Genomic DNA, 24,992 nt, shown 5'->3' on the forward strand with positions numbered 1-24,992 from the left:
TACGGTAATAGATCTTGGCAGAGGCTGGCTTCCGTGCCCTGATCATGGTTCCCATGACGTCCGTCGAGAGCCCTGCCTGGATTAGAAACCAGGTTTCAAGGGCCACGCCGTCAAATTGAGAGCCCCGGAGTTCTGGTGGTAGAACGGGCCTTGTGATAGAAGTTCCGGGCGGTCGGGCAGGCGCCAGGGGGCGTCTTCTGAAAGTTGCACGACGTCAGCGTACCATGTACGTCTGGGCCAGACCGGTGCGATTAAGATGGTTGGAATTCCATCTTGCTTGATTTTCCTCACCACTCTGGATAACAGGGGGAGAGGTGGAAAAATGTACAGGCTGGAACTGGGTCCAGTCCTGAACCAGAGCATCTGCTCCGAGCGACCGCGGATCGTGTGTTCTAGCCATGAAGTTGGAGACCTTGGCATTGAAGTGGGATGCCATTAGGTCCACATCTGGGGTCCCCTAGCAATGTCAGATCTGGCAAAAAATTTCGGGATGGAGAGACCACTGTCCCGAATCTATTCCTTGTCGTCTGAGGAAGACTGCTGCCCAGTTGTCCACATCCGGAATGTGGACCGCCGAGAGAACCGAGCCTGTGTCCTCCACCTAGCGAAGGATGTGCGACACTTCTCGCATCACCTGGGTACTGCGGGTCCCCCCTTGGTGATTCACATATGCCACAGTCGTGGCATTGTCCGATTGTATTCTGATGTGAGAGGCTGCCAGTAAGTGATGGAAGGCCCTCAATGCCAGGAGGATGGCACGAATTTCCATCCAGGATGTTGATGGGCATGGTCGCTTGCACTGGGGACCACTTGCCCTGTGTTGTAGGTGCACTGCACCCCAACCCGTCAGGCTTGCATCGGTGGTCAGAACCTTCCATTGACCTGTGAGAAAGGATTTCCCCTTTGCAAGCAAGGTTGGCTTGAGCAACCAGTGCAGGGACCTCCTGGTTGACGACATTAGCTGGAATTCCCTGTCGAGAGAAAACAGGATTCCTGTCCCAGGACTTGAGAATGGCTAGTTGGAGAGGCCTGAGGTGAAACTGGGCCAAATGGGACCGCCTCTATTGCTGCCCCCATCCTGCCAGGGACTCTCATGGCAAACCGGAGAGATCGGAGGGGTTTGCGGAGGAGGATGCGAACTCCTAGGCGGAGAGCCAGTACCTTGTTCCTGGAAAAAGGGCACTAGATCCCTGGAAGTGTTGTCTAGCATTCCCAGGAAGGTCAGAGACTGACTCAGGGTTGGTGATGACCTTTGTAGGTTGACTAATCAGCCCATGCAACTCAGTGTCATTTGTGCTTGAGACGCTGCGCTCGCAGCCATTGAAGGTAGGAGCCTCGATGAGTAGATTGTCCGGGTATGGAACGACTACTATGCCTCTGGAGTGCAGGACGTCCATGGTGGCTGCCATGACCTTGGTTAACACTCTGGGAGCCGTGGCAAGTGCAAACGGGAGAGCCATGAACTGGTAGTGGTCCTGGTCGATTGCGAACCTGAGAAACCTCTGATGGGCAGGTGCAATCGGTATATGCAGGTATGCGTCTTGAATGTGTATGGAGGCGAGATATTCTCCCTTCTCCATGGATGCAATGATGGACCGAAGAGACTCCATGCGGAAGTGACGGACCCGTACATATTTGTTCAGTTGTTTTAGGTGCAATATGGGCCGCACACTGCTTTCTTTCTTGGGGACTACGAATAGATTGGAGTAGAACCCTTGGAAGCACTCGGCCGTGGGGACCAGTACTATGACTCCTGCTTGAAGAAGTGAGGAAACCGCTTGGTGGAAGGCACGAGCCTTGGCTGACGGTTTTCGGCCGAGAGGAAGAATCGGTTCGTGGGTTGGAAGTTGAACTCTATCTTGTATCCTAAAGACACTAGTTCCCCGATCCACCTGTCTTCAGTAGTAGGCATCCAGACTTGCTGAAAGGAGCAAAGTCGCCTACGGGTGGGATGTCTTCCGGTCCATGAGTCATGAGGAAAAAGTCTGAGGTTTTCCTCCTTTGGGCTTTGACTGGCCTGCTTTTAACTGCCAGGTCTTGTCCGAACTTTGCGTCGACCGTGAGTTGTCCCTGTGTGGGGAACGGTTGCGTGCTGGACGCGAGACGGACCAGCCCAAGGAATTCCGAAAGGATCGGAATCGGGTTTGTTACACTTTTTGTAAGTGCGTATAGGTTTCAGTTGAGGGAGAGAAATACTCCTACCCCCGGTGGCGTTGGTTATCATTGTCCAACCTTTCACCGAAAAAGGTCACCCACTGAGATACGGGAGGTGCGTGAGGGACTTCGAGGCTGCGTCCGCTTTCCATTCCGCAGCCAGAGGATACGCCGAGTCGTGATGGCATTTGATGCTATCCTCGCTACGCCCCTTGCTGAATCCAGAGCTGCATGAAGCATGTAATCTGCTACAACTGCTATTTTAACCGCTTGGTCCGACAGCTCAGGGGCAGATGCTTGGAGGCCAGCTTGTAAATTTTTGGCCCAAGCCAGGATGGCCTTGGCGGCCCAAACTGAAGCGAACGCGGGAGCCAGGGAGGCCCCTGCCGCCTCGAAAAATTGAACGAGCCATGTGTTCTACCTGCCGGTCTGCTGCGTCCCTGATGGTTGAGCTATCTGGCAGTGAAAAGAGGGTCTGTGCTGCTAGTCTAGAGACTGGGGGGTCCATTCGGGTGGATCTGTGCATTCCTTGGTGTGGGAAAAGGTACTTTGCCTCCAGATATTTGCGATTAGCGAATTTTTTCTCAGGCTGTGGGAGCTGCTTTTTAAGGATCGCTTTAAACTCTGGGTGGTTAGAGAAAACCTTAAGCGGCTTCAGAGGTCCTTCAAGGGAGATCTTGGGGCCTCTGTTGGCAGATTAGAAATGTCCAGCACCCGATGGATGGAAGAGATTATGTCCTCGACTAGCGCTGCATTGCTAGGGGGGATTGGGATCAGAGACCCCCTCCGTTTCCCTGTCTGAGTCGGAGTCACAGATGACTTCCAAATCCTGTGCATCACTGAGGCGTCCCCTGCTGGATGAGCTGGGGAGGAAGCCTTCACTGGTCGGGGATTGCGGAGATCTGCATTGTCTGCCCCTGGAAGGGGACGGTCTGGATGACCTGGAACTACGGTGTCTCTCCCTAGAAGGGGATGACCGTGCTATAGGATGACGCAGATGGACTTGACCTATGGGTTCGCTTGCGTCCTGACCTAGACGTGGATGTGCCAGGTCGTTCTGTTCCTGAGTCAAGCTCTCCCGTTGCATGGTAACGGTCATAGCCGAGGCATGACGCTGCAGAGCCTGAAGCAATGTGGAGGTTTGTTATCTATAGACTGCGTCATAGATTGCAACATCTGAGTGACCCATTCCGGCGTGGCATTAGACACCGAGGCATTGGCAGGCGGGCTTCTTGAGGCTCTGACACAGTAGTATGGATGCAGTCCTGGCAGTGCGCACCTGCTGCCACTGGGGAGAGCGGTCCTGCAGGCTGTGCAGAATGCATAATAACAGTCCTGCCTGGTTCTCCAGGACCTTGAGCCCGTCATAGTGCACAGAGTGCAAAAGGGCTGGCTAGCACCTTACAGGGGTAGCTATGCAGAGGAACCTATACGGGAGCCTTATAGGGAATATTGATTCACAGCCGAGTAAAACAACCCAGCTGTGATCTTACCCCACCAGTTTGCCCCTAGGTCCAGTGCCGAAGATCCACAGTCCTGTGCCCCCTGGAGACTGGCTGGCCTGGTCCTGCTGACCGGGAGATACAGGGTTAATCCTTGCTGCAGTAGAAAAAGATGCAGGGGGAGAAGGGGGCGGAGAGCAGAAAAAAAGGCGGCAAAGCTGTGTAAAAACGCGCCCTTTCTGTCTCAATCCACCCCCTCTATGACACTGTAGAGTGTCATATTTGTCATCCGGGGGCGGGCTGGGGGGCGGAGAGGAGGCTTCAGCTAGGCCAAAGCCGGGGCCTAAATTAGGCCTAGATCGGGGGGGGGGGGGGGGGGGGATGTGGGGGCGGATTTGAACCGGAACTGGAGAAGGCTGACGCTGTCCAGGGGTGTATACTGCAGAGGGGGAGCCACAGTTAATCTTTTCCAGATTATACATAGTGTCGCCTCCTAGTGGACAGCAGCATAACACCCATGGTCCTGTGTCCCCCAATGAGGGACAGAGTAAACAGACCTGCCATCATGATTCTACAGGTCAGTATGAGTTCATAGACACCAAACATGTCTAGGTTATCTTTTACCTAAGTGGTGAAAAAAAAAATCTAAACTTTGCTTAAAAAATAAATAATTGCGCCATTTTCCGATACCCATAGCGTCTCCATTTTTCGTGATCTGTGGTCGAGTGAGGGCTTATTTTTTGCACACCGAGCTGACGTTTTTAGTGATACCATTTTGGTGCAGATAGGTTCTTTTGAACGCCCGTTATTGCATTTTAATTCAATGTCGCAGCAACCCCAAAAAAAGTTAATTCGGGCATTTCTAATTTTTTTCTCGCTACGCCGTTTAGCGATCAGGTTAATCCTTTTTTTTATTGATAGATCGGGTGATTCTGAACGTGCGTATTTTTATTGTTTTACTTTGATTGGGGCGAAAGGTGGGTGAGTTAAACTTTTATATATTTTTTTTATTTTTTTCATATATTTTTTTAAACTTTTTTTTTTTTTTTTTTTTTTTTTTTTTACACTTGCCATGCTTCAATAGCCTTCATGGAAGGCTATAAGCTGGCATAGCCTGATCAGCTCTGCTACATAGAGGCTATGCTCAGATCGCTCCTATGTAGCTGAATTACAGGCTTGCTATGAACGTCGACCACAGGGTGGCGCTCACAGCAAGCAGGCATCAGCAGCCATAGACCTCTGGTTACTATGCCGACGAATCGCTGACCCCCGATCATTTGACGGGGGTCGGTAATGCGGTAGTTAAATGCAGCTGTCAGCGTTTGACAACGGCATTTAACTAGTTAATAGCGGCGGGTGGATCGCGATTCCACTCGCAGCTATTGCACGCACATGTCAGCTGTTCAAAACAGCTTTCATGTCGCGGCTTTGATGTGGGCTCAGCGCCGGAGCCCACATCAAAGCGGGGATCTGACGGGTCAGAAAGGGGTTAAATGCTTAGGAAGCCTTTTGCAGGTGTTTTTTGTTAATTATTCTAATTTACTGAGATAATGACTGTCGGGTTTTCATTGGCTGTAAGCCACAATCATCAACATTAACAGAAATAAACACTTGAAATGGATCACTCTTTTGTAATGACTATAATATGAGTTTCACTTTTCGCATTGAAGAACTGAAATAAATTAACTTTTCGATGATATTCTAATTTTGTGAATAGCACCTGTACATAATCATGGCTACAATGAGAACAACTTAGAACATTGTATATAAAAGAAGAAAAAAAAGACCTTGTTCTGGGGCGTTGGTCATCAGACTCACTGTCAGTGACTTCTTCGCTGACTCCAGAACCTTCACTTGCAGACTCCGATTCATCGCTGCTCACTAGGAAAATAAAGGTATAAAAAGTTTAAGAAAAAAAAAAATATATCTTTCCATTGTAGTAAGTGTACAACAATGTACAATCAAATACAGTAGTGAATGGAAAATCGCTATTAAACAGATTTTAATAGAAAGTAATGTTTATTTGTTATGTGCAGATTTTTGTTCTGTTCTAATATACACAAAGATATTTGGTGACATTTGCATACAAAGATTAAAGTTCCCAGTAGGAAAAAAACATTCTGAAAACAAATGAGAATTTTTTTTTTTTTTTACTGTATAGCTGCATTTTGCGAAGCTGCAAATCCACTCATGAACTAGAATAATTTGTCAGAAAAGGAAATGTAAAGTACCCTTTCTTCTGTTCCGACGCTTTCCATCCTTTGAACTCTTAGATTTATTTTTCTTCTCTCCTTTTTCCGCTTTCTCCCCGTCAGATTCTGCTTCACTTAGGGACAGTTTGTGCCGCAGCAAACGATGTCTGTAGCGGGGCTTCTTTCCAGAGTCAGTGTCAGAATCAGAGTTGGAGTCGGAGTCAGAGTTTTCTTCATCTAAAACATAAATGTGCTCTATTAGTATTACCATTCTGGAAAACAAAGCATTTTTAACGATGCCTCCACATTAATGCCTGATCACACATTACCATTGTGATTGCAGACCACCAGCAGGATGTTTGTTTTTTTTTGCAATTCTTTCAGCTACTGTATTTTTCAGAATATAACATGAATTCCACCCCACCCCACCCACACACATTTGGGGGGAAAATGGGTGTGCGTCTTATAATTCGACTACACCTTACTGTCCGGGGTGGAGCAGGGTCCCAGGTTCGCTGCTGGAGGAGGCAAGAGTGGCGTGTTGCTGCAGGCTGGGGGGATGAGGGTGTGCATGGAGGTGTGACACTGTGGGTGTTCGGTGGTGCAGGGGCCCCACCGACATTTTGTGAAAGCCTGGAACCCCCACACGTCCATGGTTTACATTGCGGTAGACCCAAGGAAAATGGCTGCTGGCGGCAGTGCATGCACAGATGGAGATCTTGGCACCAAGATCTTGGGAGATGAGATCTCAGTGCCAAGATCTCATTCTGAGCATGCGCCACCCCCAGCAGCCATTTTCACTGAGTCCACCGCAAAGTAAACCATGGAAGTATGGGGGTTCCAGGTTCTCACAAAATGTCGGCGGAGCCCCTGCACAACCAAACACCAGCAGCGTCGCACATTCGAACACCCATTTCTTCCAGTCTGGGGTCCACAGCATCGCCCCACTCCTGCCTCTGCCTGCAGCGACCCTGGAACCCTGCTTCACCTCAGCCACCACCCCCCGGTAAGCAATAAGACGCATGGACTGTAAGAAGCACCACCATTTTATTGATTTATAAAGAAAAAAATTTCCAATTTTTCTCAAAATTTGGGGTGCGTCTTATAAACTGCAAAATACGTTATATATCATTTTTCATCTACAATCTCAACAAGAAACAATATGCAAGGACAAAAAACACTAAGAAATGAACCTCCATGTATTCATACACTCTGGTGATTTGAGTAAACAGACACCAACACTCACCATTATCCTCATTCTCTGCTTTTTCAGATTTGACTTTTTTCTTTTTACTTTCATCATCAGGCTCCTCATCAGAAGAGACCTCATCGTCCGTTGACAAATTGGCTTTTATTTGCTCTAGAAGCATTTTCTTAGCAATCCTGTGAAAACAATAAATGGGTTGAGAAGTTTGATTTGCTATAATGCATATAAAAGGGATGTAAAAGATAAACACTCCACCTATAAGTTTGCTTTTTTTCCCACCCAGTACACCAATGTAGACCCACAAGGATCCAGAAGCTAGAGTTTTCACTACAATATTAGTCTTAAGTACAACTGAAGAGAAAAACAAGTTTCACATGTGTCGGCTAATGAGCCATCCTCTACTTCAGGCCCCACCCTATACACCAATTCTGACGCTTTATGCACAAAAATCACAAATTTTTGTTGTCTCATGGTAGCCATACTCCTCTGGCCAAAAGCTCATTGGGCTGACCGTTACCTCTGCCAATCTCCCAATGTCAACAGGAAAGCTGAATAAGCCGCTGTCAGACACCCATCGAAGCAATGAATATCTGGAGAAGGAAAGGATTGGCATAGAGTTCAATCTACCTTCCTTATCTCTCCCCCACATTACCTGTTAGAGAAGTGCAACAAGGTCCCACATACATTAATCAGCCAACAGAGGTTGTCAACCTTTGGTTATAATTTCTTACTTAAAAGAATGCATTTGTGGCTAAAAATACATTTTTTACAATTATGTTCCATTAAAAACTTTGCAGATTGCCTTCTATTAGCACTTGGCTGCACTGTCTATTGCTGACTGAAGAAAGAGTTAACGGAGAATCTGTCAGTCAGCAATCTAGGATGGACCTACAAGGGGTTTGTACTGCTCTGCAGTCTCTTTCTGATCTCTTTGGAGATGATTTACAACAACAAAGTGAAATGTAAAGAGATGTAAGGCTTCTTTTACACATACCATTGTTTTGCGGCCCCAATAAGATTTCTATGGTGCCGCAAAAAAGGGCTGCAATAATTTCACTGTGCGCCGTATTTACAGCCGTGAAAAAAGATCGAGCCTGCTCGATCTTTTTTACGGCTTACGGACACGGCCCCCATTGAAAATCAATGGGGTTCCAAAAATAATTGAAGATTGTTTTTGCGGTGCACCGTGACTTCTAGGTTTTGCGGAACGCCGTTTTTATTTCCAATACTATTTCCATAGTATTAGAAGCCTGAAAAACCGCGACCCGCAAGTTATTTGCGGTCCATTATTGCGTCAGACCGTGAAAATTGCGGCGATACGGCCCGCAAAAAAGCCCCGGAATAACGGGCCGCAAAAAGCCTGGTATGTGTAAAAAAAGCCTAAGAGCAAAAGTGTGCAAAGCTGCTTTTTTTTTCTTCTTTTATTAAAACAATTCTAAAAAGGATTTTTAATCTCAAATATATGCAAGAAAAAAAAAATCCTAAACCCTCCTGTAATCCTAGTAGCTTCTGTCTAATAGTCCTCTATTTAAATGATTAGTTGATGGTGTAATAGGCCAATATATATGCTGGGGCTAGAGGAAGTGTATTAAGTGAAACCAACCTAAGGGTATGTTCTCACAGTCCGTAAACGCTGCGGGTTGGATGCTGCGTACATCTGCAGCATCCAACCCGCAGCGGCCAGATGTTACAGCACAGTGCAAGGCATTTCAAGAAATCTCATCACTATGTGTGCACCTTACCTGCAGAGACGGACATGAGGCGCATCTTTCCAGACTGCAGCATATCAATTTATCTTGCGGAGAAGCTCAGTTTCTGCAAGATAAATATCACCAGTCCAATGTATTAGGCGCGGTGATTCCGCACGGTTCAATGAACACATGTGGAATCATCTACATTCAATAGCCGGCAGCGCTTTTGGGCGAAGCGGACATGTGCTACATCCAAAGCGCTGGCTGGATATCCTTAAGGACAAAAATGTCCAGGAAGGTATGGGAAATCTTGAAAAATGAGATTCTCAAAGCACAATCATTAACAATTCCAAAAAGAGGGAAGAATACGAAGCATTTAAAGAAACCAGGATAGACGAACACACAACTTAAACATATGCTAAAAAGGAAGAAAAATGTTCATCAAATGGAAAGAGGGAGGCATATCTAAAGAAGAATATAATGCTGTCTGCAGTACCTGCAGAGCACGAATCAGATTAGTTAATGCTGACAATGAATTAAGGCTTGCAAGAGGCGTCAAAAGCAATAAAAAAGGATTTTGGGGATATGTCAAAAGTAAAAGAAACCGTAAAAGATGCTATACGATTTTTACAGGATGAAAATGATGAAATGGTAAGAAATAATGTTGAGAAGGACGAACTTTTAAATTCCTATTTTGCACCTATTTTCTCTCAGAAAGGAAAATGTAACATAAAATGATCTTCACTGTCTTATTAAAGAAATAAAAGAATCCAGAATGTTTATAAACAGAAAGATAGTGAGGAAACACTTAGCTAACAAATTAATTTAAGTCTCCAGGTCCAGAAGAATTACACCCCAGAGTATTGAAGGAGATCGCAGAATACATTTTTGAACCACTCTCCTTAATCTTTGAAAATTCTTAGAGAACAGGAGAATCCCAGAAGACTGGAGAAGAGCAAATGTTGTTCCTATCTTCAAAAAAAGGGGAAGAAGATGGATCCAGGGAACTATAGGCCGGTGAGTCTGACGTCTATACCAGGAAAAATCTTTAAACAAATTATTAAACAACATGTATGTAAGTACCTGGATAAGAATGAAGTGATTAACCAGAGTCAGCATGGATTTGTAACTAATAAGTCATGTCAGACTAACTTAAAGGGAACCTATCACCTCATTTTTGAGCCATGAGCTGCGGCCACTGCCTTTCGGGGCTTATCTACAGCATTCTAGAACCTGAAATATAAGAAAAACAGTTATATTATACTCCCCCGGGGGCGGTCCGGTCCGATGGGCGTCGCAGTTCCAGCGCCTCCCATCTTCATGCGATATCATCTTCCTTGTTTCGTGTCTCCTGCGCAGGCATATTGATCTGCCCTGTTGAGGGCAGAGCACAGTACTGCCGTGCACAGGCGCCGGGAAACGTCAGAGAGGCCCTGTGCACTGCAGTACTTGGCTCTGCCCTCAGCAAGGCAGATCAGTACGCCTGCACAGGAGCCATGACAAGACGCAAGGAAGATGACGACATTGCATGATGATGGGAGTAGCCGGACCTGCGACGCCCATTGGACCGGACCGCCTCGGGGGAGTATAATAACTTGTTTTTCTTCTCTTTGAGGTTAGATTGGGGCCTTATCTACAGCATTCTAGAATGCTGTAGATAAGCCGCAAAAGGCAGTGGCAGCAGTTCATAGCTCAAAAATGAGGTGACAGGATCCCTTTAATTTCCTTCTATGACAGAATCACTGACTGGGTGGATCAGTGAAATGCTGTAGATATAGTATATCTTGACTTCAGCAAAGCATTTGACAAAGTATCTCACACCATCCTTATTAACCCCTTAATCCCATATGACGTACTATCCCGTCCAGGTGACCTGGGACTTAATTCCCATGGACGGGATAGTACGTCATATGCGATCGGCCGCGCTCACGGGGGGAGCGCGGCCGATCGCGGCCGGGTGTCAGCTGCCTATCGCAGCTGACATCCGGCACTATGTGCCAGGAGCGGTCACGGACCGCTCCCGGCACATTAACCCCCGGCACACCGCGATCAAAGATGATCGCGGTGTGCCGGCGGTGCAGGGAAGCATCGCGCAGGGAGGGGGCTCCCTGCGGGCTTCCCTGAGACGATCGGTACACGGTGATGTGCTCACCGTGTACCGAGCGTCTTCTCCCTGCAGTCCCCGGATCCAAAATGGCCGCCGGGCTGCATCCGGGTCCTGCAGGGAGCACTTCCGGGTCAGGATCAGGCTGCAGCTGCAGCTCTAATCCTGCCCGGCTGTATGTTAGATCACCGATCTAACAGAGTGCTGTGCACACTGTCAGATCGGTGATCTGTGATGTCCCCCCCTGGGACAAAGTGAAAAAGTAAAAAAAAAAATTTCCACACTTGTAAAAAAAAAAATAAAAAAAAAATTCCTAAATAAAGCAGAAAAAAAAAAATATTATTCCCATAAATACATTTCTTTACATAAAAAAAAACAAAAAAACAATAAAAGTACACATATTTAGTATCGCCGCGTCCGTAACGACCCGACCTATAAAACTGGCCCACTAGTTAACCCCTTCAGTGAACACCGTAAGAAAAAAAAAAAAAAAACGAGCCAAAAAACAACGCTTTATTATCATAACGCTGAACAAAGAGTGGAATAACACGCGATCAAAAAGACGGATATAAATAACCATGTTACCTCTGAAAACGTCATCTTGTCCCGCAAAAAACGAGCCGCCATATAGCATCATAACCAAAAAAATAAAAAAGTTATAGTCCTCTGAATAAAGCGATGCCAAAATAATTATTTTTTCTATAAAATAGCTTTTATCGTATAAAAGCGCCAAAACATAAAAAAAATGATATAAATGAGGTGTCGCTGTAATCGTACTGACCCGAAGAATAAAACTGCTTCATCAATTTTACCAAACGCGGAACGGTATAAACGCCTCCCCCAAAAGAAATTCATGAATAGCTGGTTTTTGGTCATTCTGCCTCACAAAAAAATCGGAATAAAAAGCGATCAAAAACTGTCACGTGTCCGAAAATGTAACCGATAAAAACGTCAACTCGTCCCGCAAAAAACAAGACCTCACATGACTCTGTGGACCAAAATATGGAAAAATTATAGGTCTCAAAATGTGGAGACGCAAAAACTTTTTTGCTATAAAAAGCGTCTTTTAGTGTGTGACGGCTGCCAATCATAAAAATCCGCTAAAAAACTCGCTATAAAAGTAAATCAAACCCCCCTTCATCACCCCCTTAGTTAGGCTAGGTTCACATTGCGTTAATGGGTTAACGCTAACGGACAGCGTTGCACGGCGAAAATGTCACAATTAACGCCGTGCAACGGGTCCGTTAGCACAACCATTGACAGCAATGTGATTTTCGGGTGTAGCGCATCGCTAGAGCGTGCCATTTTCGGCTCGCGCTAGCAAGGTGCCATTCTTTTGTGGCGCGCCTCAGACGCTGCTTGCAGCGTCCGCGGCGCGCCCGAGGTCCGATCCCCGATCTTCCAGAGCGGGGACGTTAACGCGACCACTAAACACGACACCTAAAAAGACATTGTGTTAGCGCAATCCGCTAGTGCTAAACGGATTTCCCTAACGCAATGTGAACCTAGCCTTAGGGAAAAATAATAAAATTAAAAAAAATGTATTTATTTCCATTTTCCGGTTAGGGTTAGGGTTAGGGCTAGGGTTGGGGCTAGGGTTAGGGTTTGGATTACATTTACGGTTGGGATTAGGGTTGGGATTAGAATTAGGGGTGTGTCTGGGTTAGGTGTGTGGTTAGGGTTACAGTTGGGATTAGGGTTAGTGGTGCGTTTGGATTAGGGTTTCATTTATAATTGGGGGGTTTCCACTGTTTAGACACATCAGGGGCTCTCCAAACGCGACATGGCGTCCGATCTCAATTCCAGCCAATTCTGCATTGAAAAAGTAAAACAGTGCTCCTTCACTTCCGAGCTCTCCCGTGCGCCCAAACAGGGGTTTACCCCAACATATGGGGTATCAGCGTACTCGAGACAAATTGGACAACAACTTTTTGGGTCCAAGTTCTCTTGTTATCCTTGGGAAAATAAAAATTTGGGGGGCTAAAAATCATTTTTGTGGGAAAAAAAAGGATTTTTATTTTCACGGCTCTGCGTTGTAAACTGTAGTGAAACACTTGGGGGTTCAAAGTTTTCACAACACATCTAGATAAGTTCCATGGGAGGTCTAGTTTCCAATATGGGGTCACTTGTGGGGGGTTTGTACTGTTTGGGTACATCAGGGGCTCTGCAAATGCAACGTGACGCCTGCAGACCAATCCATCTAAGTCTGCATTCCAAATGGCGCTCCTTCCCTTCCGAGCTCTGCCATGAGCCCAAACAGTGGTTCCCCCCCACATATGGGGTATCAGCGTACTCAGGACAAATTGAACAACAACTTTTGGGGTCCAATTTATTCTGTTACCCTTGTAAAAATACAAAGCTGGGGGCTAAAAAATCATTTTTGTGAAAAAAAAAAGAATTTTTATTTTCACGGGTCTGCGTTATAAACTGTAGTGAAACACTTAGGGGTTCAAAGTTCTCACAACACATCTAGATAAGTTCCATGGGAGGTCTAGTTTCTAATATGGGGTCACTTGTGGGGGGTTTGTACTGTTTGGGTACATCAGGGGCTCTGCAAATGCAACGTGACTCCTGCAGACCAATCCATCTAAGTCTGCATTCCAAATGGCGCTCCTTCCCTTCCGAGCTCTGCCATGCGCCCAAACAGTGGTTCCCCCCCACATATGGGGTATCAGCGTACTCAGGACAAATTGGACAACAACTTTTGGGGTCCAATTTATTATGTTACCCTTGTGAAAATACAAAACTGGGGGCTAAAAAATTTTTGCGAAAAAAAAATAAATTTATTTTAACAGCTCTGCGTTATAAACTGTAGTGAAACACTTGGGGGTTCAAAGCTCTCAAAACACATCTAGATAAGTTCCTTAGAGGGTCTAGTTTCCAAAATGGTGTCACTTGTGGGGGTTTTTAATGTTTAGGCACATCAGGGGCTCTCCAAACCAACATGGCGTCCCATCTTAATTCCAGTCAATTTTGCATTGAAAAGTCAAATGGCGCTCCTTCCCTTCCGAGCTCTGCTATGCACCCAAAAAGTGGTTTACCCCCACATATGGGGTATCGTCGCACTCAGGACAAATTGCACAACAATTTTTGTGGTCTAATTTCTTCTCTTACCCTTGGGAAAATAAAAAATTGGTGGCGAAAAGATTATTTTTGTGAAAAAATATGATTTTTTATTTTTACGGCTCTGCATTATAAACTTCTGTGAAGCACTTGTTGGGTCAAAGTGCTCACCACACCTCTAGATAAGTTCCTTAAGGGGTCTACTTTCCAAAATGGTGTCACTTGTGGGGATTTCAATGTTTAGGCACATCAGGGGCTCTCCAAACGCAACATGGCATCCCATCTCAATTCCAGTCAATTTTGCATTGAAAAGTAAAATGGCGCTCCTTCCCTTCCGAGCTCTGCCATACGCCCAAACAATGGTTTACACCCATATACGGGGTATCAGCGTACTCAGGACAAATTGGCCAACAATTTTTGAGGTTCAATTTCTTCTCTTACTCTTGGGAAAATAAAAAATTGGGGGCGAAAAGATCATTTTTGTGAAAAAATATGATTTTTTATTTTTACGGCTCTGCATTATAAACTTCTGTGAAGCAATTGGTGGGTCAAAGTGGTCACCACACATCTAGATAAGTTCCTTAGGGTGTCTACTTTCCAAAATGGTGTCACTTGTGGGGGGTTTCAATGTTTAGGCACATCAGTGGCTCTCCAAACGCAACATGGTGTCCCATCTCAATTCCTGTCAATTTTGCATTTAAAAGTCAAATGGCGCTCCTTCCCTTCCGAGCTCTGCCATGCGCCCAAACAGTGGTTTACCCCCACATATGGGGTATCAGCGTACTCAGTACAGATTGTACAACAATGTTTGGCATCCATTTTATCCTGTTACCCTTGGTAAAATAAAACAAATTGGAGCTGAAATAAATTTTGTGTGAAAAAAAGTTAAATATTCATTTTTATTTAAACATTCCAAAAATTCCTGTGAAACCCCTGAAGGGTTAATAAACTTCTTGAATGTGGTTTTGAGCACCTTGAGGGGTGCAGTTTTTAGAATGGTGTCACACTTGGGTATTTTCTATCATATAGACCCCTCAAAATGACATCAAATGAGATGTGGTCCCTAAAAAAAAATGGTGTTGTAAAAATGAGAAATTGCTGGTCAACTTTGAACCCTTATAACTCCCTAACAAAAAAAAATTTTGGTTCCAAAATTGTGCTGATGTAAAGGAGACATGTGGGAAATGTTACTTATTAAGTATTTTGCGTGACATATCTCTGTGATTTAAGGGCATAAAAATTTAAAGTTGGAAAATTGCGAAATTTTCAAAATTTTCGCCAAATTTCCGTTTTTTTCACAAATAAACGCAAGTTATATCGAATAAATGTTACTACTAAAATGAAGTACAATATGTCACGAGAAAACAATGTCAGAATCGCCAAGATCCGTTGAAGCGTTCCAGAGTTATAACCTCATAAAGGGACAGTGGTCAGAATTGTAAAAATTGGCCCGGTCATTAACGTGCAAACCACCCTCGGGGCTTAAGGGGTTAAAAAAAATGACTAAGTATGGAACGGACAAGGCAACTGTTAAATGGATTCATAACCTGCTTTAGTGATCGGACCCAGAGAGTGGTTGTAAATGGCTTCACATCCAGTTGGAAGAATGTTTTAAGTGGGGTACCACAGGGTTCTTTCTGTCTTGGGCCCTGTATTGTTCAACATCTTTATCAATAATTTAGATGAAGGAATTGAGGGTACACGGATTACATTTGCTGATGACACAAAGCTAGGACAGATAGCTAATACTAAAGAGAGAGAGGATTCAAAAATATATAAATAAACTGGAGCAGTGTCATCAACTAACAGGATGGTTTTTAACAGGGAAAAATGCAAAGTACTACATCTGGGCAATAAAAATGAAAAAAGCATATACAGAATGGGAGGAATAGAACTAAGCAACAGCACATGTGAAAAAGACTTGGGTATACTAATAGATCACAGACTGAACATGAGTCAACAGTGTGATGCAGCAGCAATAAAGGCAAATACAATTCTGGGATGTAATAACAGAAGCATACAGTCTAGATCACGTGAATTATTGCCTTCTACTTCTCTTTGGTTAGACCTCATCTGGAATACTGTGTCCAGTTTTGGGCACCACATTTAAAAAAAAGACATCAACAAACTCAAGTTCATTGAAGAGCTATCAGCATGGTGACCGGTCGGCAAACTATGTCCTTTGAGGAAATGTTACAGGATTTGGGAATGTTTAGCTTGCAAAAGAGAAGACTAAGAGGAGATTTAATAGCGCTCTACAAATATCTGAAGGGCTGTCACATTGTAGAAGGATCATCTTTATTCTCATTTGCACAAGGAAAAACTTGAAGCAATGGGATGAAACTGAATGGGAGGACACACATTAGATATTAAAAAAATCTTTGACAGTTAGGGTGATCAATGAGTGGAACAGGCTGCCACGAGAGGTGGTGAGTTCTCCTTCCATGGAAGTCTTCAAACAGAGGCTGGACAGACATCTGTCTGGGATGATTTAGTGAATCCTGCTTTGAGCAGGGGGTTGGACCAGATGACCCAGGAGGTTCCTTCCAACTCTACCATTCTATGATTCTATATCCTCCCCCCTTCATACATTTGTTATTTTAGATTTCATTTTTTATCCTTCATGTGATCATGTTTTATCATTAATTTGTTGTGTAATCATGCTTTAATATTTAGTAATAAGGTATTATATTTGAACCCTCTTTTCTTTGAATACTTTCTTTGGTTGGTAATATAAGTCATGGCTGACAGTAGTTGTGCTGCTTCAGGAAAAATGCCGTTTTCGCCTGCCCTCATCTAACCCACCTGCTATGGGCTCATAAATGAAGTTCTTTATTTTGCAATCCAATAATTATTGAAGGATGTTGCAGGCAGCAGATCACTCTCCAAGGCGTCTCCAGACTGTCACGTCTGTAACGTGCTCAGTGTGAACCTGCTTTCATCTGTGAAAAGCACAGGGCGCCAGTGGCAAATTTGCCAATCCTGGTGCTCTGTGGCAAATGCCAAGCGTCCTGCACGGTGTTGGGCTGTGAGCACAACCCCCATCTGTGGACGTCGGGCACTCAGACCATTCCCATGGAGTCGGTTTCTAACCGTTTGTACAGACACATGCACATTTGTCGCCTGCTGGAGGTCATTTTGCAGGGCTCTGGTAGTGCTTCCCTTGTCACTCCTTGTACAAAGGCTGAAGTAGTGGTCCTGCTGCTGGGTTGTAGCCCTCCTACGGCCCCCTCCACGTCTCTTAGTGTACAGGCCCGTCCTCCTGGTAGCGCCTCCAGACACTACGCCTCCAGACACCGCAAACCTTCTTGCCACAGCTCGCATTGATGAGCCATCCTAGATGAGCTGCACTACCTGAGCCACTTGTGTGGGTTGTAGGGTCTGTCTCATGCTACCACTAGTGTGAAAGCACAACCAACATTCAAAAGTGATCAAAACATCAGCCAGAAAGCATTGGTACTGTCATGTGGTCTGTGGTCCCCTCCTGCAGAACCACTCCTTTATTGTGTGTGTCTTGATAATTGCCAATAATTTCCATCTGTTGTCTATTCCATTTGCACAACAGCATGTGAAATTGATTGTCAAACAGTGTTGCTTTGTAAGTGGACAGTTTGATTTCACAGAAGTTTGATTTGCTTGGAGTTATATTCTGTTGTTTAAGTGTTCCCTTTATTTTTATGAGCAGTGTAGTGATAGGAATCTTTGTAAAAAAAAAAAAAAAAAACATTTTACAAAAACCTGATGTAATAGGTTATTTTATATGGACATGCATTCCCTTTAAAAAAAAAAAAAAAAACGCCCTTCCATTAACTTTTTTTGTTCTCCTCTCTAAATGTGTATGTGATGTAGTGTCATGGTGTTAATACATTCACCTACTGTACCCATTGCCTTCTCTAGCATCCAGCACCGCTCTTCAGACGCTCTGGGTCACTGAGCACTAGGAGACAGAAATCTCTATAAAAATATAAGCTTATGGTGCCTCATACTAACAGCCCCATAGGCTTACATTTTAAGAACCTTTTTCACATCACACAGATCAGTAATGTCACTCCAAAAAGGACTGGAGCACTAGGTCCTGGGGCTAAAATTTAAGGTTGTGGTTATGGTGGGGATTACGGTTAAGATTGGGACTAGGGGTGTGAGGGTTAGGCTTGTGGTTAGGGTTATGGTTGGGATTAGGTTAGGGGTGGGTTGGGATTAGGGTTGGAGTTTGAATTGCGGGGTTCCATTGTTTAGGTACATCAGGGGATCTCCAAACGTGACATGGCGCCATCATTACAATATCCCACCCAATTTTGTGTTCAAAAAGTCAAACGGTGCTCCCTCCCTTCTGAGCCCTGCCATGCACTCAAACAGTGGCTTTCTCCCACATATGTGGTATCGGCATACTCAGGAGAAATTGCACAACAAATTTTGTCATACATTTTCTCCCGCTACCCTTGTGAGAAAAAAAAAAAAAAATTGGTTCCAAAGTAAAATTTTGTGAAAAAAAGTAAAATGTTCATTTTTTCCATCCACATTGCTTTCAGTTCTCGTGAAGCACCTGAAGGGTTAATAAACTTCTTGAATGTGGTTTTGCGCACCTTGAGGGGTGCAGCTTTTAAAATGGTGTCACTTTTGGGTATTTTGTATTATATTGACCCCCAAACTCACTTCAAACGTGAGGTGGTCCCTAAAAAAAAATAGTTTTATTTTGTTGGAAAAATGAGAAATCACTGGTCAACTTTTAACCCTACCAATGTCCTAACACCAAAAAAATATATAGGTTTCCAAAACTGCTGATATAAAGTTGACATGTGAGAAGTGTTATTTATTAACTATTTTGTGTGACACCACAGTCTGATTTAAAAGGTACAAAAATTAAATGTTTGGAAATTTAAACATTTTCAAAATATTTCCCAACTTTCCGTTTTTGTTTTCATAAATAAATGCAAGTTAGGGTATGTTCACACGTTCCTGATTTCCATCCCTTTTTTTTCAGGACTGTTTTTTAAAAAACTGCAGCTCTTGGCTTTTTTGATGCGTTTTTTGATGCAGTTTTCTAGCCAGAGTCTGTGTGTTTTCTAGGAATTTTTTTAGGGTTAAAATGGCTGAAAATACCCTAACCCTACCCCTAACCCTATTCTAACCTTAGTGAAAAAAAAAAAAAAAAAAAAAATTCTTTATTTTTTTATTGTCCCTACCTATGGGGGTGACAAAGGGGGGGGGGGGGGGGGTCATTTACTATTTTTTTTATTTTGATCACTGAGATATAACCTATCTCAGTGATCAAAATGCACTTTGTAACGAATCTGCCGGCCGGCAGATTCGGCGGGCGCACTGCGCATGCGCCCGCCATTTTGCAAGATGGCGGCGCCCAGGGAGAAGACGGCCGGACGGACAACGGGACCGGGTAAGTATAAGGGGGGGAGATGGGGGGAGATGGGGGCACGGGGGGGTGGCATCAGAGCATGGGGGGGTGGGATTGGGGCACGGGGGGGCAGCCACACTGCAGCGGTTCTGCACCACAAACCGCAGTAAAACCCGCAGATATTTTTTTCATCTGCGGGTTTTACTGCGGCTTTCACCTCACAATGGAGGTCTATGGGTGCAGAACCGCTGCTGTTTTACAAAAAGAAGTGACATGGTACTTCTTTTTTACCGCAGCTAATCAGTGCGGTTTTTTTTTTTTCAATTCAGGACCATGTGCACAGTGGGTCCTGTTTTCCATAGGGTACAGTGTACTGTACCCTGCATGGAAAACAGCCGCGGAACCGCAGCGGCAAAACCGCTGCGTTTCCGCGGTAAAAAACGCACTGTGTGAACATGGCCTTACAGCTCTGGTAACAATTAAGAGACCACCACATCAAAACCCTGTCATGGGCAGCCCAATCTCCAGACCTGAACCCCATTGAAAACCTCTGGAATGTAATCAAGAGGATGATGGATAGTCACAAGCCATTAAACAAATAACTGCTTAAATTTTTGCTCCAGAAGCAGTGTGAAAGACTGGTGGAAAGCATGCCAAGACGCATGAAAGCGGTGATTAAAATCATGGTTATTCCACAAAATATTGATTTCTGAACTGTTCCAGAGTTAAAACATTAGTATTGTTATTTCTAAATGATTATGAACTTGTTTTATTTGCATTAATTTGAGGTCTGAAAGCACTGGGGTTTTTTTTTTGTAATTTTGACCATTTCTCCTTTTCAGAAAAAAAAAATGCTAAATTTATTGCTTGGAAATTTGGAGACATGTCAGAAGTTTATAGAATAAATGAAAAATTTACATTTCACTCACAAATATACCTATAAAGAGTAAAATCAGACAAACTGAACATTTGTTATGCGAGTGGCAAAATTTAGGTTGATAGGTTATGCATTTAATTATTAAAAAAAAAAAATAATCAGAAAATTTACAAATTTCCAATATTCCAATTTTCAAACTGACCGATTATCCCTATAATCCAGGTGGACATACCACAAAAAAAATTAAATGATTCATCATGTTTGCTTTACACCAGCACCATTTGTAAAAGGTTTTATTTTGTTAGCATTTTGGAAGGTTTAAAAATGTAGCAGAAATTTTTCATTTTTTCAAGGAAATGTACAAAACTTATTTTTATATGGACCTGTTCATTTTTTTAAGTGACTTTGTGGATCCTATATGTTGTTATCCCCCAAAAGTGATACCATTTTATAAACTGCACCCTTTTATGTAATCAAAATTGCTTTCGGGTAGTTTATTAACCCTTCTGGTGCTTTTCAGGATTTAATGCAAAGTAGCATAAAGGAAAAAGTTTATTTTATCACCTAAATGTTGATAATTTTTGAACAGGCCGCTATAGCTGGCAGACTAAGGCCAGGTTCACATTGCGTCAATGGCAATGCGCTGACGGCATCCGTTACACAGCGGCACTAACGCGATGTTACAGATGCTTCAGCGCACCCACTGACGGCCATTATGTAATGCATCGCTAGCTCAATGCATAATCGGCATGAGTTAGCGGTGTGCCGTCATTCTGTGACGGACGCGGTCTGCAGCGTTTCCAGGTCCGTCACCACTACGCAGATGCTATCGTGATCGCATAACGCAATCTTGGAAAAGGCACTAGGGTTGGTGCAGTTCGCTTAACGCATGCATTGAACGGACGGCACCAACGGAATGTGAACCTGGCCTAAGGCACTTATTTGGCAGTGAACTGCCATGGCAAACATCAGGACCACGTGATCAAGATCTCAGGGTGCCAATGGAGTTAAAAAGCAAGCGCCCCCCCACCATATTCCATAGTCACTATTGACAGCAGCATTTAAAGGGTTAAATTAACAGTGGCTGATGCAGCAAGCCGTCAGCTATAGTGTACAGCTGACAGCTACAGGATCACCCATGAGGGGATGCTAGTCTCATTTAGCAGGCAGTAAAAAGACATCTTGGTGGTCATTAAGGTGTTAATGCAGCAAGTTTTGTATTTATTTTAATGTTTTCTTACCCTTCAATGCAGATTCTACAGGACAACTGTACAACCGAGTAGAGCAACAACAATGTTGGTGGGTTCGCTTAGCATTCAGGCGCAATTAATGCGTCAACATAGCCAAACATACATCCAAGACACTACAGTGCAAGGTCTTTACATCATGAAGTCCCATCCATTTTAATGCTCATGCTCGACTGCATGTAAGGATGGTCAGATGTGACATCACATAAAAGGGCTGCTCAAGTGATCATACATGTGTCAAACTGGCCATACTCCATTAAGGAGATGCACTGGATAAAGCTAAGAAACTAGCACTAGATGGAAAATGTAACTGAACATGGGACACTGCTGCAGATTGGATGTGCAAGATGAAAAACAATTTTTTTTTTTTTTTTTTTTTTTTAAACATCAAGTCCGTTCCGTCCTCTGTGTATGCCATATAAACACGACTGGCCTACTTCATATAATTTGAGGCTACTGTAAGGTTATGTTCACACGTTGCCTTTTATACTGTGTATTTTTAATGCAAATTTTAAGAGGAGTTTTACAGTACCAGTAAAGCATATGAGAGTTCAGAAATCTCATTAACACACATTGGTTTACTGTCCTGACCGATTTGGAAAACTGCTGCATTTTTGCAAACTGCAGCATGTCACTTCTGTCAGCGTATTTGCAGCGTTTTTTCACCCATTGATAACAGCTAAGGGCAAAAAGCCAGCAAACATCACTGGTATCAGTTTTTGCTGTGTTTTTCGTGCAAAAACCCAAGGAAGTTAAATCAGGCCAGTCTAGAGAAATCTAGCTTAGGAGTCTTATACAAATCAGGCTGGAAGTGACATTGTAGTTGGACAGCTTCTTTCCTTACAGCCTGATTTGCATACAGTTCCTACACTAGATTTATCATGGGTGACATCAGATCACTACAAAATAGGTATTTTTTTAATTTGATGACAAATGCCTATACAGGCCATATCACCACATCTATATGTGTGGGGGGAGAAACATCCTGAGATAACCCTTTAACTTATTTTTCCACCAGAAATAGGACCAAGCTTCTGAAAAAATCTATACGTGCCGTAGGGTCTCTTATGCAAGAGAAATTGGGCAGATCATGTGAATGAGTGTCATCGCACTGTGATCGGATTCGATTGCATGAGAGCATTACAGCACAGGTGATGAGAAGACAGAACTTAATTCCTCCGTCTCCTCCATAGTCTATGTGCACATACAGTGGGGCAAAAAAGTATTTAGTCAGTCAGCAATAGTGCAAGTTCCACCACTTAAAAAGATGAGAGGCGTCTGTAATTTACATCATAGGTAGACCTCAACTATGGGAGACAAACTGCGAAAAAATAATCCAGAAAATCACATTGTCTGTTTTTTTAACATTTTATTTGCATATTATGGTGGAAAATAAGTATTTGGTCAGAAACAAAATTTCATCTCAATACTTTGTAATATATCCTTTGTTGGCAATGACAGAGGTCAAACGTTTTCTGTAAGTCTTCACAAGGTTGCCACACACTGTTGTTGGTATGTTGGCCCATTCCTCCATGCAGATCTCCTCTAGAGCAGAGGTCCCCAACTCCAGTCCTCAAGGCCCACCAACATGTCATGTTTTCAGGATTTCCTTAGTCTTGCCCAGGTAATAATTGCATCACCTGTGCAATGCAAAGGAAATCCTGAAAACATGACCTGTTGGTGGGCCTTGAGGACTGGAGTTGGGGACCTCTGCTCTAGAGCAGTGATGTTTTTGGCTTTTCGCTTGGCAACACGGACTATCAACTCCCTCCAAAGGTTTTCTATAGGGTTGAGATCTGGAGACTGGCTAGGCCACTCCAGGACCTTGAAATGCTTCTTACGAAGCCACTCCTTCGTTGCCCTGGCGGTGTGCTTTGGATCATTGTCATGTTGAAAGACCCAGCCACGTTTCATCTTCAATGCCCTTGCTGATGGAAGGAGGTTTGCACTCAAAATCTCACGATACATGGCCCCATTCATTCTTTCATGTACCCGGATCAGTCGTCCTGGCCCCTTTGCAGAGAAACAGCCCCAAAGCATGATGTTTCCACCACCATGCTTTTCAGTAGGTATGGTGTTTGATGGATGCAACTCAGTATTCTTTTTCCTCCAAACACGACAAGTTGTGTTTCTACCAAACAGTTCCAGTTTGGTTTCATCAGACCATAGGACATTCTCCCAAAACTCCTCTGGATCATCCAAATGCTCTCTAGCAAACTTCAGACGGGCCCGGACATGTACTGGCTTAAGCAGTGGGACACGTCTGGCACTGCAGGATCTGAGTCCATGGTGGCGTAGTGTGTTACTTATGGTAGGCCTTGTTACATTGGTCCCAGCTCTCTGCAGTTCATTCACTAGGTCCCCCCGCGTGGTTCTGGGATTTTTGCTCACCGTTCTTGTGATCATTCTGACCCCACGGGGTGGGATTTTGCGTGGAGCCCCAGATCGAGGGAGATTATCAGTGGTCTTGTATGTCTTCCATTTTCTAATTATTGCTCCCACTGTTGATTTCTTCACTCCAAGCTGGTTGGCTATTGCAGATTCAGTCTTCCCAGCCTGGTGCAGGGCTACAATTTTGTTTCTGGTGTCCTTTGACAGCTCTTTGGTCTTCACCATAGTGGAGTTTGGAGTCAGACTGTTTGAGGGTGTGCACAGGTGTCTTTTTATACTGATAACAAGTTTAAACAGGTGCCATTACTACAGGTAATGAGTGGAGGAAAGAGGAGACTCTAAAAGAAGAAGTTACAGGTCTGTGAGAGCCAGAAATCTTGATTGTTTGTTTCTGACCAAATACTTATTTTCCACCATAATATGCAAATAAAATGTTAAAAAAACAGACAATGATTTTCTGGATTTTTTTTTCTCAGTTTGTCTCCCATAGTTGAGGTCTACCTATGATGTAAATTACAGACGCCTCATCTTTTTAAGTGGTGGAACTTGCACTATTGCTGACTGACTAAATACTTTTTTGCCCCACTGTACATTGGACAGTACTCTGATGATAAATCTCTTGGCATTATTAAAGTTAAAAAAAAAAAAAAAAAAAGCAGGTTTTGCTGACTTTTGCTACTTTTCCTTTTCTTGCTGTGTTTTTCAGGATCCCCAAGTTCAGTTTTGCTTCCACCATAGAAGCAGGAACAATGTAAGACGTATGTGACACCATAAAACATTTGGGGGAAAAGGCAATTTGATCAAATTATTTAGTGGAAAAATATTTTATGTCTGTGGGGGAAGTGGAGTTTGTCAGGCATACTTTACCTAACACATTGGTAGTGCACTTTGCAGGCAGGACACGGTTTACGTTCACACATGGGTCATCCTTTGAGTTTGTCAGGTATTGTTCAATTTCACACATTGGTCATAATTATTCTTTACTTTTACATGATGGTCGGGCATTGAGATAATCAGGCAATGTCTACTTCAACACATGATTAATTTAATGAAACTGTATTAATCCTTAAAAAAAAAGTCACAAAAAATAGGGCTTCACATCCTGCTTTATCTGCCTTTTTCACTATAAACACAGCAAAAACTGATGGCAACTTTTTTGGCACTTACCCACTGCTTTCAATGGGTCAAAAAATGCTGCAAAACCACTGAAAGAATTCACATGCTGCAATTTTTCAATTAAGGCAGGAAAAAAGTTGTGTGCATGAGATTTCTGA

The 24,992-nt window shown here is 43.7% G+C and overlaps 1 protein-coding gene across 1 annotated transcript in view; it reads right to left on the bottom strand.

The window, feature by feature from the left end:
• The window catches only part of ATRX (ATRX chromatin remodeler), a 246,932-nt gene that overhangs the window by 126,172 nt on the left and 95,768 nt on the right, over positions 1-24,992 (bottom strand). The window contains exons 12-14 of the mRNA XM_069747241.1: positions 7,035-7,171; positions 5,828-6,025; positions 5,384-5,477 (exon numbers count right to left, since the gene is read on the bottom strand). Of these exons, the coding sequence (XP_069603342.1) occupies positions 5,384-5,477; positions 5,828-6,025; positions 7,035-7,171 (429 nt within the window). The remainder of the gene's footprint in view (positions 1-5,383; positions 5,478-5,827; positions 6,026-7,034; positions 7,172-24,992) is intronic.

The sequence above is a fragment of the Ranitomeya imitator genome, chromosome 2 (assembly GCF_032444005.1).
Source record: "Ranitomeya imitator isolate aRanImi1 chromosome 2, aRanImi1.pri, whole genome shotgun sequence".
NCBI lineage: Eukaryota > Metazoa > Chordata > Amphibia > Anura > Dendrobatidae > Ranitomeya > Ranitomeya imitator.